This window comes from Petaurus breviceps, unplaced genomic scaffold, assembly GCF_028583685.1.
Source record: "Petaurus breviceps papuanus isolate PSGF00001 unplaced genomic scaffold, PetGlider_PUasm1.0 128, whole genome shotgun sequence".
In the NCBI taxonomy this organism is placed as follows: domain Eukaryota; kingdom Metazoa; phylum Chordata; class Mammalia; order Diprotodontia; family Petauridae; genus Petaurus; species Petaurus breviceps.
This window is the reverse complement of record NW_027185664.1, coordinates 3,857,877-3,871,138: the sequence shown is the minus strand read 5'-3', so window position 1 is coordinate 3,871,138 and position 13,262 is coordinate 3,857,877. Positions and strand designations below refer to the sequence as shown.

At 40.9% G+C, this 13,262-nt stretch overlaps 2 protein-coding genes across 2 annotated transcripts in view; one reads left to right on the top strand and one right to left on the bottom strand.

The window, feature by feature from the left end:
* Nucleotides 1-146: 146 nt before the first annotated feature.
* Nucleotides 147-13,262, bottom strand: part of LOC138172453 (complexin-4) — a 39,775-nt gene continuing 26,659 nt past the window's right edge. The window contains exon 3 of the mRNA XM_069102226.1: nucleotides 147-1,074. Within this exon, the coding sequence (XP_068958327.1) occupies nucleotides 847-1,074 (228 nt within the window). The 3' untranslated portion in view covers nucleotides 147-846. The remainder of the gene's footprint in view (nucleotides 1,075-13,262) is intronic.
* On the top strand, nucleotides 2,788-3,267 carry LOC138172444 (large ribosomal subunit protein uL23-like). Its single transcript, XM_069102214.1, has one exon. It carries the CDS (start codon nucleotides 2,796-2,798, stop codon nucleotides 3,264-3,266), a length of 471 nt encoding a protein of 156 aa, XP_068958315.1. The 5' UTR covers nucleotides 2,788-2,795; the 3' UTR covers nucleotide 3,267.

Sequence of the window (13,262 nt, the reverse complement as noted above, 5' to 3'; positions counted from 1 at the left end):
TTCCTTCCTTCCTTCCTTCCTTCCTTCCTTCCTTCCTTCCTTCCTTCCTTCCTTCCTTCCTTCCTCTTTGTAGAGGGGCAATGGTGCTGAATTACACCTCAAATCCACAAAATCATCAGCAACCCTCCATTTCACGCCAGGCCTTAGGGAGGTGGGACAGCAGGATTATGTCTAATGGGAGAAAGAGAAAACTCCCCATCCAACTTTGTAGCTATCATGATGAAAACCAGTCCTGTTAAGATGGGAATGGAAGATGACATGGGCCATCAGTGCTTTTTGCAGCCCGAGACTGAGAAATTCTCAGTCTTTTTCTGTGTCTACTTGACATTTTGTCAGTACCTTTTGGTTAGGTTGGCGTGAGGAGTAATGCCTATACCCCTCTGCAACAATAGACAAAGAACCTGTGGTAAGCCTAGCAATGTTAGCAGCTCACACTCTCTATCACAACTGGCTTTTCAGGTCTTTTCATACATTCACACTTGGTTTATGGTAAGGGAGGCCAAGCACCGAGATACAAGTCGAGTCATTGAGTAGGAGAGAACTTGAGAGAGAATTTCAGCCTGTCTTTCCCTATGGTTCACTAATTATTCTAGGGGTCATTTTATTAAATGGGGTGGTTTCTACACCTTACAAATGTAGGGATTTATACCCTTAAAGTATAATATTCTCTGGCCTCAACAAGGTGCTACATGATCTATAGGACTACGAAACTGATGCTTTAGCTGCTGAGTCTCTCTAGTCACTATTTTAGATACAAGTTGCTTTTAAAAATGCTGCATGACAACCCTACCCCCTCAGCTGGATAACGACTCGTTGTCTGCCAGACTCTGCCAGCTCCTATCTCCCTTACATCACAGAACATTTTTGTTCTGCTGTTTGTTTAATTTCAGTGAAGGTGGCTTGGGCCTTTTCTTTGATTGTGTCCAAGTCCACGTTCTGGAGATTCTGCAGCTGTGCAAGGATGGAATCCTTGTCTTCCTCTTCTTCTTGATCTTCGTCCACCATTTTCCGGAGATCTTCAGGTAAATCCACGTCATCTCCAGCCAACTGTATCTGGGTCTCATCCATTTCACTCTAGATGAAGAAAAAAATCAGTGAAAAAAATACTAGTTGGTTTCCTGTTATTAAATTATATTAAACGGCTCTACTTTGTGACATGCCTCAAAGTCTCAACCTATATAACCCTATAGGAATGATTCTGCATAAAAACATACCTTGGTTAGAGAAGCTATGCTTAGCTATCTATCTATCTATCTATCTATCTATCTATCTGTCTGTCTGTCTCTCTGTCTCTCTGTCTCTGTCTGTCTGTCTATCTATCTATCTATCTATCTAGTTATCTAATCCATTCACTTTTGTTTCAGACCTGTGATCTCATTATTGTAGGGAATTCCTACTTTAGAAATTCCTTCCATGAAGGTAAGATGACAACTTTTCTATAATTTATAGTCAAAGAGATTTGTTGGGATACTAAGAGGTTGAGTGAGTTGCCGTTGGTCCTATAGCTAGTATATGTCAGCGTTAGAACTTGAACCCAGGTTTTCCTGATTCTGAGGGTGACCCTGTAGCCACTATGCTCTGCTGCCTCTCTGTAAAGCTATATACTATTACAAAAAGAAGACACCTTTCTATCCATACCCAAAGTGATAGGGGAAGGGAGAAGAAAGAATAGTTTTTCTACGTTAATATTATTATAAAATCATTAATTTTATATAAATACTATTCGTACTCTCCTAACATGTAGATGTTATGGGAATGGAAATTTAAGATCTTCCCTGCCCCTAGGCCCTTTGATAGGCTTAAGTGCACCTGGAACCTGCAGTGGGAGGCTTGGATTTTGGGAATGCTTTTTGATTGGGCAGTGGGTCAAGAGGGTTGTTACATTCTCTGAGCCAGGAGAAGGCTATATAAACCCTGATGTGAGGCTTTGTTTTGGGGCTCACTTTGAGAAGTGTTCTGTGATTTGACCAGACAACACTCTGGTCAACCGTTGAGCCCCCAGGCTTTGAACCCAGATGTTGATGCTTCCCTCTCTGGTAATTGACTAGGTATCGATGTAATGGTCAGACAGTTGGAGGCCTGTCTGCTGAAATGTTTCTCTGTCTTCTTGTAACTTCTGTCTGTATACTCTGAATTTGGGGTGCTGACTTTTTCCCCTTAACTAGGTAAATGATATGTTTGTCTGATTAAAGTAAATTTGTTAACCCATTTTGAGTTGCTTTCCTTTAGAAAAGCAGATCTAAGTATATTGGGGTGCTTGCTGCAACAGTAGAAAGGGCAGTTAGGTGGTAGAATGGATAGAATAGTGACCGTGGAGTCAGGAGGATCTGCCTCATAATGCCAATTGCCCTGCCTTCTCCCCTCCAAAAAAAAAAAAAAAGAGAGAGAAGCAATCATTTCACCATACTCAGCCCTGACCAGACCATATGTGTTATGTTGTGTCTACTCCTGGGTACTGCATTTTTGGAAGGACACTGATAATGATAAATAACATTTGCAAAGCATTTCTTTTTTGTTTATTTTACTTATAATTTTTTCTCTCATTTGACTCTCATGACAACTCTGTGAGGGTGACATTGTTAATATTCTTATTTTACAGGTGAGGAAACTCAGTTAATAGGTGGATTGAGTGACTTGCCCAGAGTCACACAGCTAGTAAGTGTCTGACACAAGATTTGAACCTAGGTCTTCCTCACTCAAAATCCAGTGCACAGTGCTACAGAGGAGATGAGCCGCAGAACAGTGACCATCGTGGTTAGAGTCTTCAAGAACAAAGGTGTCCCCTTTCTCCCAACATGGTGCCGAAGGCGAAGAAGGAAGCTATTGTCCCCCCCAAGACAGAAGCCAAGTCCAAGGCCTTGAAGGCCAAGAAGGCAGTGCTGAAGGGTGTCCACAGCCACAAAAAGAAGAAGATCCAAACATCCCCCACCTTCCGGCGACCCAAGACACTGAGACTTCGAAGGCAGCCCAAATACCCTCGGAAGAGTGCCCCTCAAAGAAACAAGCTCGATCACTCTGCCATCGTTAAGTCTCCCTTGACCACCGAGTCTGCTATGAAGAAGATTGAGGACAACAGCACCCTGGTCTTCATTGTGGACGTCAAGCCCAACAAGCATCAGATCAAGCAGGCCGTAAAGAAGCTGTATGACATCGACGTGGCCAAGGCCAACACACTGATCCGGCCTGATGGAGAGAAGAAGGCCTATGTCCGTCTTGCTCCAGACTATGATGCTTTAGATGTTGCCAACAAAATCGGAATCCTCTAACTTGCTGTGTCCCCATTCCATCTACAATAAAAATAAGGTTTTCCAGAATAAATTAAAAAAAAGAGCAAAGGTGTCAAACGAATTGCCCACAGATACAATGGGACTATGCACTCCTGAGCGCAGCCTGAGTCAGACTGAAGTGGAATTGGGAAAACATTCAGCAAAATAAATAAAAACACAGCAGAACTCAGATAATATTAATTTGTTGTTTGCAAAGTCAATACAAGGCTCACAGGAATCCTTGTGTATGGTTTCTTGGCCCTCATTTCTGCTTAAATTCGACGCCCCTGCTTTAGATCAAGCTGTCTGATGGTCAGTTGAAGCAGCTGGTGATTGTTAGCCTGGCAAAGATGTAGCCAGGTGACAGGGGAGCTGCCTTGAAGTATTAAAGGGCTGCCTCACGGAAGAGGCCTTAGTCTTATTCTCCTTGGCCCTATAGGGCAGAATTGGAAAAATGGGTGGAAGTTTTAAAAAAAACATATTTGATGTCGGAAAGAACACACCAAGAATTAGAGCTATCCAGAATTAGGAGGAGCCACCACGCTGGAGGGCTCTTCACAGGAAGTCTGGATGATTGCTCTAGGGCATGTTGGAGAAAGCATTCCCAGTCCAGATTTAACTGGACTCCATGGCCCCTGAGGTCACTTCCAGATCTGACATTCTGTGATTCTCTGTAAACAAATGCTTTCAAGCTATCAGTCAAATTGTTGTGGCCTTGGGAATATGGGCCCTGATTGACTTACTGGACTGTTTGGGGGACACATTTAGAGGGCAGCTAGGTAGCACAGTGGCTAGAGTGCCAGGCCTAGAGTCGGGAAGACTCATCTTCCTGAGTTCAAATTTGGCCTTGACACTTAGTAGCTGTGTGACCCTGGGAAAGTCACTTACCCCTGTTTGCCTCAGTTTCCTCATCTGTAAAATGAGCTGGAGAACGAAAGGGCAATAATTCCAGTATCTTTGCCAAGAAAACCCTAAATGGGGTCATGAAGAGTTGGACATGATTGAAAAATGACAACAACAACAACTTTGGGGATAGGTCCCAGTAAGAAGGGAACATATTTTGTTTAGGTGATGAAAAGAAGTATCTTCCATTTCTGAAGAGTGTGCAGAGTGACTGTCTTGTCCTCATTTGTAAAATGAGTAGACTCCTAGAACACCCTTTAATGTGCTGTAGGGAATGGAGGGTTGGAGTTAGAGTTGGATAGACCTGAGGTTCAGTCCCACCTCTGACCAAATGAGCAAGTCATCTGAAGTCTAAGGCTCAATTTCTTCATCTGTAAAATGGTTATGATACTACCAGAAGTACTCCTGTCAGAGGAGAGAATGTATGTAAAGCACTTAAAGCATTAATAAATACCATTCTTTATTACGATTCTGTGGCTTACCATTTAAAAACTACAGACAGAAGACCAAGGTTCATATTCTTGTTCTTCTGTGTACTATTTGTTTGTCTTTGGGTAAGTCATTTCTTCTCTGTGGTTCTCTGGTAAAATAAGCAGTTAAACTAGATGGTCTCTAATGCCCCAAGGGGCAGCTAGGTGGTGTATGTAGTGCCTAGAGTGTTGGCCCAGAGTCAGGAAGACTCTTCTTCCTGAGTTCAAATCTGGTCTCAGATACTTACTAACTGTGTGAGCCTGGGTAAATCACTTAACTCCGCTTGCCAAAATTTCCTCATATGTAAAAATGAGCTAGACAGAGAAATGGCAAACCAATCCAATATTTTTGCCAAGAAAACACCAAATGGAGTCATGAAGATTTGGACAAGTTTGAAAAACAACTGGAAACAAGAAGCTTTGAACAAACATCTTTTAAGGGGAATATGGAAGAAGGAACATCCACATGCTTTTCCCAGGCAAGTCATCTACCCAAAAGTAGTGACTGCAGAAAAATACTGGAGCACTATTTCCTTTTGTAAGGGTAAGAGCAGCTACTTTGGAATTGAGAAAGGTGGATGATGGAAAAAGAGTTCATAACGCTCTTTTCCCAGATGAGCTCTGAGAAACAATTAAACCCTAAAACAATGAAATTAAATTAAATTAAATCTGCCTTGGTAAAAGGAATAATAACAAATGTTACCCTGGCCCTGGCCAGAGTTTTTCAACCCCCTAAATGCTTAAAAGATTAATTAGTTCTTCATCAAACGGTTGTGAGGATTAATTGGCTAATCCTCACAATAACCCAACCCAGGCTCCTAGCCAGTCTTCCATTTAAAAAAAATGTATTTATGCCTTTATTACTCTTGCTAGTGGCTCTCCCACTAGCTCATGAGCCTCTGGGTATTTTTTTTATGGAGCAGAGCAAAGATGCTTTTTACTGATGTGTCTTATAGGCCACATGTTTACTGGGCATGTTCCTATCCTTATGCCCTCTCAAAATTGGTGTATTTTCAATCTTAAGTAAAAAAAAAATTCTTTAAAACAATTGGGAAAATGGCTCATGATGTGTTTCTGAAATTGGCAACAACAGGGCATCGCTCAAAAAAGGCAGTACAGATTCCAAGGCCATGCCTCCTATGTCTGTAATGCTAGGGACTGAGTCCAGTGTTAATTGAGTCTCTTCAAGGCTTTAAATGAGCTCCTTGCTTCTTAGTTTCTGCTTTTGTAGTCCAGTAATGATTCCTGGTGCATAGCAGAGACTTTGTAAGTTCTTCCCCCCTGCCCCCGAACTTTAGTGCCTCTGTTTTTCTTTCAATAAATCTGGTATAATCTTCTTCATCCACCAACTTTCCTCATCGGTTTGTTGTCGTAAGACTTAGAATTGGAAGGTGCCTGAGAAATCACCTAGTCCATTTCCTCAAATCCCTATTCCCGTTAATGAAGGAACTAAGGGTCCAAGACGTGAAGTCATTCGCCTAAGGCTGTTTTTTTTTTTAAAGATTAGTATTAATATGGAATACAGAGAAAATGTGGAAATGAACCCAGTGTGACTTGACGTATAGTCAGATGTGGGAGGTGAAGGACAGGAAGAAACCAAAGATGAGCCCAAACTTTTGAGCTTGAGTGATGAGGACATCAAAAAGGATGGAGAAGTCAGGGAAAGGGGAAGTCAGCCAATAAACATTAATTAATGGGCCTGGCACTGTGCTAAACACGGGGGATAGATCCCAAGGAAGGCAAAAGACAGTCCCTGCTCTTGAGTCCCGGATCACAGTCTGATGGAGGGGAAACAGGAACAACCAGGTACAAAAAAAAACAATAGGAAATCATCGACAGAGAACAGGCTCTGGAGTTAAGCTGGATCAGGAAAGGCTTCCTATAAAAGGTGGATCTTAGCTGGGACTTGAAGGGAGCCAGGAAAGCCAGGAGACAAGAAAAGGAAAAACATGAATTGGGACAGATTCCATGTATCACATGTACAGGCAGTGAAAATTCCTGATGTTAGGAAATGGAATGGCCTGTTAGAGGAAGAGAAAGAAGGCCATTGTCAATGGATCCCAGAGTGCACTGGGGCAGGGCGGTAAGGTGATGAGGTGTAAGAAGACTGGAAAGATTGGGCACTAGGCTGTGAAGGGCTTCCAATAACAAGCAAAAGATTCTACATTTGATCTTAGAGGGGCTAGGGAGGCAATTAGAATTTACTGAGTCACAGGGAGTTATAAGGTGGGACCTGTTCCTTAGGAAAATCATTTAGTGGAGAATGTATTCAAGTGTGGAGAGATCTGTCACAGGCAAACCAACCAGGGAGAAGATGAGATAATTTGGGGTATGATGAGTTCCAAAGCGCCACTGGAAAAACCAGGTGGAAATGGCCAACAGGCAGTTGAAGATTTATTTATTTGGGAGGGAGAAGAATAGAAGATGGAAAAGGAATTCAGAGGGCTCTTTCCCCAGAGGAGCTCTGAGAAACAATTAAACTCTAAAACAATGAAATTAAATTAAATCTGCCCTGGGAAAAGAAAGACATAGGATAACACAGTGTCATAACAAATGTTAAGGGCTGGACCCAGGTTTAATTGAGTACTGTAAGTACTTAAAAGATTAATTAGTTCTTCATCAAACTGTTGTGATGATTAATTGGCTAATCCTCACAATAGTCCAACCCAGGCTCCTCGCCAAGCTCCCATTTGAAAAAAAAAAAAGTATGTCTTTATTTTTCTTTCTACTGGCTCTCCCATTAGTTCATGAGCCTTTATTAAATACCTACTATGTGCCAGGCATCATGCCAGATTCTGGGGATACAAATTAAAAACTGAGACAGTACATGCCTTTGAGGAACTTACATCCTAATAGTGGGAGACCACGTGCCTCTCTGTATATAAATGTGTGTGTGTTTCTACGTTTAGGGAGTAAAGGAAGTGAGTTTTGGTCTGGGGAGTCACAGGGATGGTGAATGGAGTCAGCAGAAGTCAGTAGGAGATTGCCATACCCTTTTCTGAAGCAATGAAAGTATTGATTTAATTATTGTGTTCAGAGCAAGAGATAGAAGGTGAGAGGAGGGCAGGGAAGGGTCTATGAATAGTAGCAGGTAGAAGGCAAGGTGTCTTGGGTAGCCGTGGACTGTGAAGTTTGGTTTGGGACTGACTAGATATGATGGTTAGCTCACTCACTCACCAACCAGGACAGCTCAATTTTACTTCCAAAGCTGAGTAAATTAACTGGGGGGAAGGAGTAGGTCGTCTCTAGAAAGTTGTTGCATAGGGTGATATTCCAGATGGGGAGAAGAGAAGCAATAAGAGGGTGCATGACAAGAAGTCCAGGATGAATGGGAACTCAAGGGAGAGACTGGGGCCGTGGATCTGCTGAGTAGTAACTGAATCCATGGGAGTAGATGCCACGATAGAGCATAGAGAGGTAAGAAAAGAGCTCTGTCTGATACACACCCACTGGGCAAGAGGAAGAACCAGTAAAGGTGTCTGAGGAATGACCAGCCAGGAGGAAAAACAGGAAAGAGCAGCAGCACAGAAACTGAGGGAAGAGAAAGGACCCCAAAAGAGGAAGTGTTAGCCAAGTCAAACACTACAGAAAGAATTACTTAGATGAGGATGGAGAAAAGGCCATTGGAACTGGCAATGAAAAACTCATTGGTGATTCAATTACATAAACTGAAGAGCCTTTCCCCAACAGTAGGCAAAGGTCGTGAATGGATAGTTTTTAACACAATAAATGAAAATTAATTAATATGAAAGTTAAATAGCCATATGTAAATGCTCCAAACTACTACTAATTCAAATTAAAACAAATCTAAGGTTTCACCTCACCACCATTAAATTGGCAAAGATAATAATTTTTTTTTAATTGTGTTGTAGGGACTACAGGAAATCAGGAACACTAATACATTCTTGGTAGAGTTGTGAATCGTCCCAGTCATTCAGGAAATTAGCTTGGAATTAGGTGAAAAAATCACTTTTTATGGTAGCAAATACTAGAAAAAAATGTTGTTGTCCATTCAATTTGGAATGCCTAAACAAATTGGGGTATATGAATATAGGACACTACTGTATCACAATAAATTATGAATACGAGTTCAAAGAAACATGGGAAGACTTGTATGAGCCAATTCAGAATGTCAGGCCAAGAGAGCAAGATACACAAAGACTAAAACAGTGCAAATGAAAACAACACTGGAAGAAATCAGAATTCAGATTACAGACAATCTCTGATCTTGGTTCCCAGGCACTGATGGTGAAAAGAGCTGCCTCCTCTTGGTAAAGAAATGGCGAATTACAAATATGAATTATTAGGCGTGTCAGACCTAGTCACTGTGTTGATTGGCATTTCCCAGCTGATTTGCATTGCCACATCATAGGGTTCTAGAACCCTATGGAGGTTACTGGGGGGTGATCATGGTATAAATAAAGCATTAACAAACCTTTTTTAAAAAAATCAGTGGTTACTAGGGACAGCTAGGTGGCACCATAGCCCTCATAGAGCACCAGCCCTGGAGTCAGGAGGACCTGAGTTCAAATCGGACCTCAGACACTCAACACACTTACTTACTTGGGCAAGTCACTGAACCCCAATTGCCTTGCCTTCTCCCCCTCAAAAAAATCAGTAGTTACTTTAAAAAGGTCATCATTAAGTGATGGAGTGAGAAACTAGCCTGCAAGAGTAATGGTTGATGAGGAAGTGGAGGGAAGCAGTAATAGCCTAAGCTTTCTTGGAGATTAGCTATGCCAGGGAAGAAAGATTTACGACAGTGTTGGATGGGATTGCACATCCAAAGGAAGAATTGTTTAAGATGCAGGAGAGCTGAATCATTCGATGGCAAGAGATTGAAGATGAAATGCGGAAGGAGATAAGCAGAGAAGGAGAGAGGTAGTATGGGAGGAAGAGTAAGGGAAGGGTAGAGCTGAAGGAGGAAGGGATGAAGAAGAAAATGAAATAAAAGAGCAGAAGGATTAGAGGGGGAAGAGGAAGAGAAGGAAGAAGGGAGAAGAGGATAAAAGGTGAAAAGCAGAAGAGAAAGGAGAATTGCTGTGCAGCTTTAAAGGGTACAGGTGATGTCCAAAGTCACACATTTGTTTGGGACTCAGCTCTGCTTTATGACTTCCTCCAGCAGTGGGATGACTTGGGGCTGCTGTTGATGTTATACACACACCATCTTTGGGAAGTGGGGAGAGTAGATTCCCAGTACATGATGATGATGAAGATTAATAATAATAGCTAGGATTTATGTAGCACTTTAAAGTTTGCAAAGTACTCTACATATATTAATTCATTTGATTTTCACAACTCTTTAAGATAGGTACTACTATTATCATCATTTTACAGGTGAGGAAACTGAGGCACAGCTACATTATGTGACTTGCCCAGGTTCTCACAGTGTCTGAGTGTCTGAGGCAAGATTCACACTTAGGCTTTCTTGACTCCAAGTCCAGACTCTACCCTTAAACTAATTGCCCCCATTATCATTATTGTTGTAATTAATCACAATAGCTAACCTCCATATAGCACTTTGCAGATTACAATGTGCTTTCCTCAGTGTAGAATGAATGTTGGAGTGAGAGGACCTAAGTTCAAATGCCAACTATGCCACTTCCTTCCTGCATGACCCTTGGACAAGTCATGTCACTTCTCTAGGTCTTTTTTTTCTTCATCTGTAAAATGACTTGATAACCTTGAAGGTCCCTTCCAGATCTAAATCTCTTGGTCCTATGACTCCGAGATCATAGGTTGATCCAAATCTTTTTGACGTGCTTAGAATTCTCTGCACGTGGCAGAGAATTTCTCACTATTAGATTTTCTTACTCTCATTTCAATGTATCCCTCACCTCCTTATAAGATTGTTGTCCTAGGCTTGAGTTTGCATGGTCAGCACAATTGAAGTTGCTTCTTTCTTGCAAGACTATGTGCCTAGAATTGCAGTAAAACCAAACAACCACTAGATGTGGTCAATGGAGTCTTATGTGATAAACAGTGACTTCTCATACTTCACTTGGGTGAGAGAATGGTTAAGTTTGCTGGACTTAAGAGTCAGGAAGACCTGCATTCAAATTTCACCTCAGATCGTAAGTGACCCTGGGCACATCATGTAGTTCTGTCAGCCTCAATTTACTTATCTGTAAAATGGGGATAATAACTACCTACCCACTTGTTACGGGGATAAAATGAGATAATACATGACCTTAACATGCTCCACAATTACTAGGCTTCATTAAAAGACAATGATGCTGACCTACCAGTAGTAAGGCTTGTGCTTCAAATTGGTTTTCTAATAATTGCAAAGGATTGTTTTGGATCCTCCACACTCTCCCCTTCCTCTGCTCTGCTTTTCACTGCCCTTACCCTAGAGACAAAGACGTGGTTAGCCGATGACCATGAAATGTAATGAAGCTAATTGGCTCACGTTGGGATTGTCAAGGATGCTACTGTGTTGTAAGTAACCTCTAGTAGCCACAACAATGTAATTAGAAAAGATCGTGAAGCTCTTGTTTTTCTAGACCTACAGCCTATATAGACTACTCATTTGCTCTTTATAATGAAATATTTTATTAAAATTTAACATTAAACATTGATACAACCAGTTAACATTTCTTTTAATTATTTAAGCTTTCTTGATAACTATGTGTAAATTAAGTTCAATGCAGAAATATAATTTTTTAGTCAATAAATTCTCATCAGCATTCTTTGTTCATTCTCAATAACTTTTCTTCCTCTATGGTCATAGTTAATGTATACTCCATTCTTCTACCTCTATTTTGATCACTTTGTATTATTTCATGAATGTGTTTTCATATTTTTCTATAGTTTACTTGCTTGTCAGTTTAAATTTCATTATAGTACCCTAGGGTCCCATTATTTGTTTAAGCATCTTCTTGTTGGTCATTCAAATTGCTTTTAGCTTTTTGAAATTACATATAATGCTGCTATGAAAATCTCTGAAAACTCTCTTTTTTACTTTCACTAACACTTTCCAGGTATATTGTCAACAATGGAATTGTTGGATCAAAGCGGCATGATAATTTTTTTTTTTTACTTTTACTGCATAGATTTTCAGCTTGCTTTAAAAAAAGGTATCTTTTTATACCGGCACTGGGGGAGGAGATCCATCTTGCCCTACCGGAAAGTCAGAGGGGAGATGGGGGAGAATATAGGAAAGAGCAGTTTGGGGGAGGGGGTATCCAGAGAGATTGCTGTTTTGGGGTGGTGGGTAGGAGGAAGATGAGGAGAAAATTTGTAACTAAAAATCTTGTGGAAATGAATGATGCAAACTAAAAATAAACAACATTTAATTCTTTTAAAGGCATCATTTTCTTTTACAGGAAAATCAATCGATGTATTTATTTATTCATTAACTATCTACGATGAGCCATGCACTGTGCTAAGCACTGGGGATGTAAAAAGAGCCAAACGGCAATTTCTGCCTTCGAGGAACTCATACTCTAATGGGGAAAAAAGAGGACGGAACTGGACATCTTGAAAGACCTTAGCTTTTCTTGCTCCTGATGATGGCTCCTTGTTTGCAGAGTATTTTAAGGTTTACAAAGACAGGCAAGAAGTATTTTCCCTACTTTTCATATGAGGAAACCAAAACTAAGGGAAGCAGTGGGATTTACTCTCAGCCCCAAGGCTAATAAGAGTTATTGTCTAAATTCACACTCAAGCCTCCTGATACCAAGTCCGACACTCTTAGTTACTACATAGTTCCTTAGAATCAAAACCTTCTGTTGAATGAGCCCATGGGATAAAGAATACAACATATAAGAACACGGGAATGAAACTAAGCCTGAAAGAAAGGGCCAGGATGAAGCGATTAAAAGAATAGAAGCAGAGTGTTTATGGTGGGCATCACTCAGGCCCATTTCCTGTTTTCCTGCTGAACAGCTCTCCTGATAGGGACAGTGTTGGTAACTCAAACAATGACTGCTTTGTCCAACTTTTCTGGTGCTGTGGACCAATCCAACGCTAGGGAAACCAGGATATTTTGACACAGCTCACACATCAAAGATCAGTATTAATGCCTCATTACATCTCTAAAATGAGACATGACAGTGGTTACAAGCTGATATGAGCCAACATCAGTGCTAGCAGCAGGAAGTGTTCAAGAGGGGACGGACGTCCCAAGTCTGAATAAACCAATGGATGAATGAATGAAAGACTGGCAACATCAGGGGGCTGGTAGGCTCTTCCCATCTCTTGTCCCCCTAAAGTAAGAGTCGGCTGATTAACGTTAACCATTTATTTACCCAGAAACACTGGAGTCCCACAGTATCTTGGTGAATCCCTCTTCTTAATCTTTAGTGTTTGGAAACCTATATGCAAATATTATCATTAGCATATTGTTTAACTGAGCTAATTTTGTTTAACTTAGCTAACTGTTTAACAGATGATTATTTTTTGGTGTTTGTTGTAGAATTAGCATTCATTTCTCCACTTTGGCAATAATATTTTATAGCTAACACCAAGTGCCCTATTCTTTAAAGGATTATTTTTTGTCTACAGTCATTTACCAAATCACTGTTGATTTTCCCTAAAGAGTAAATTTCAGTCTTTGACACTCCACAGATCTCTCAAAGGGGCACCGATCCCATCACATTCCAGTGATGGTATCCATTGC

What these genes read in the sequence shown, in the direction of transcription:
- LOC138172444 (XM_069102214.1), top strand. Translation starts at nt 2,796, where the DNA reads ATGGTGCCGAAGGCGAAGAAGGAAGCTATTGTCCCCCCCAAGACAGAA.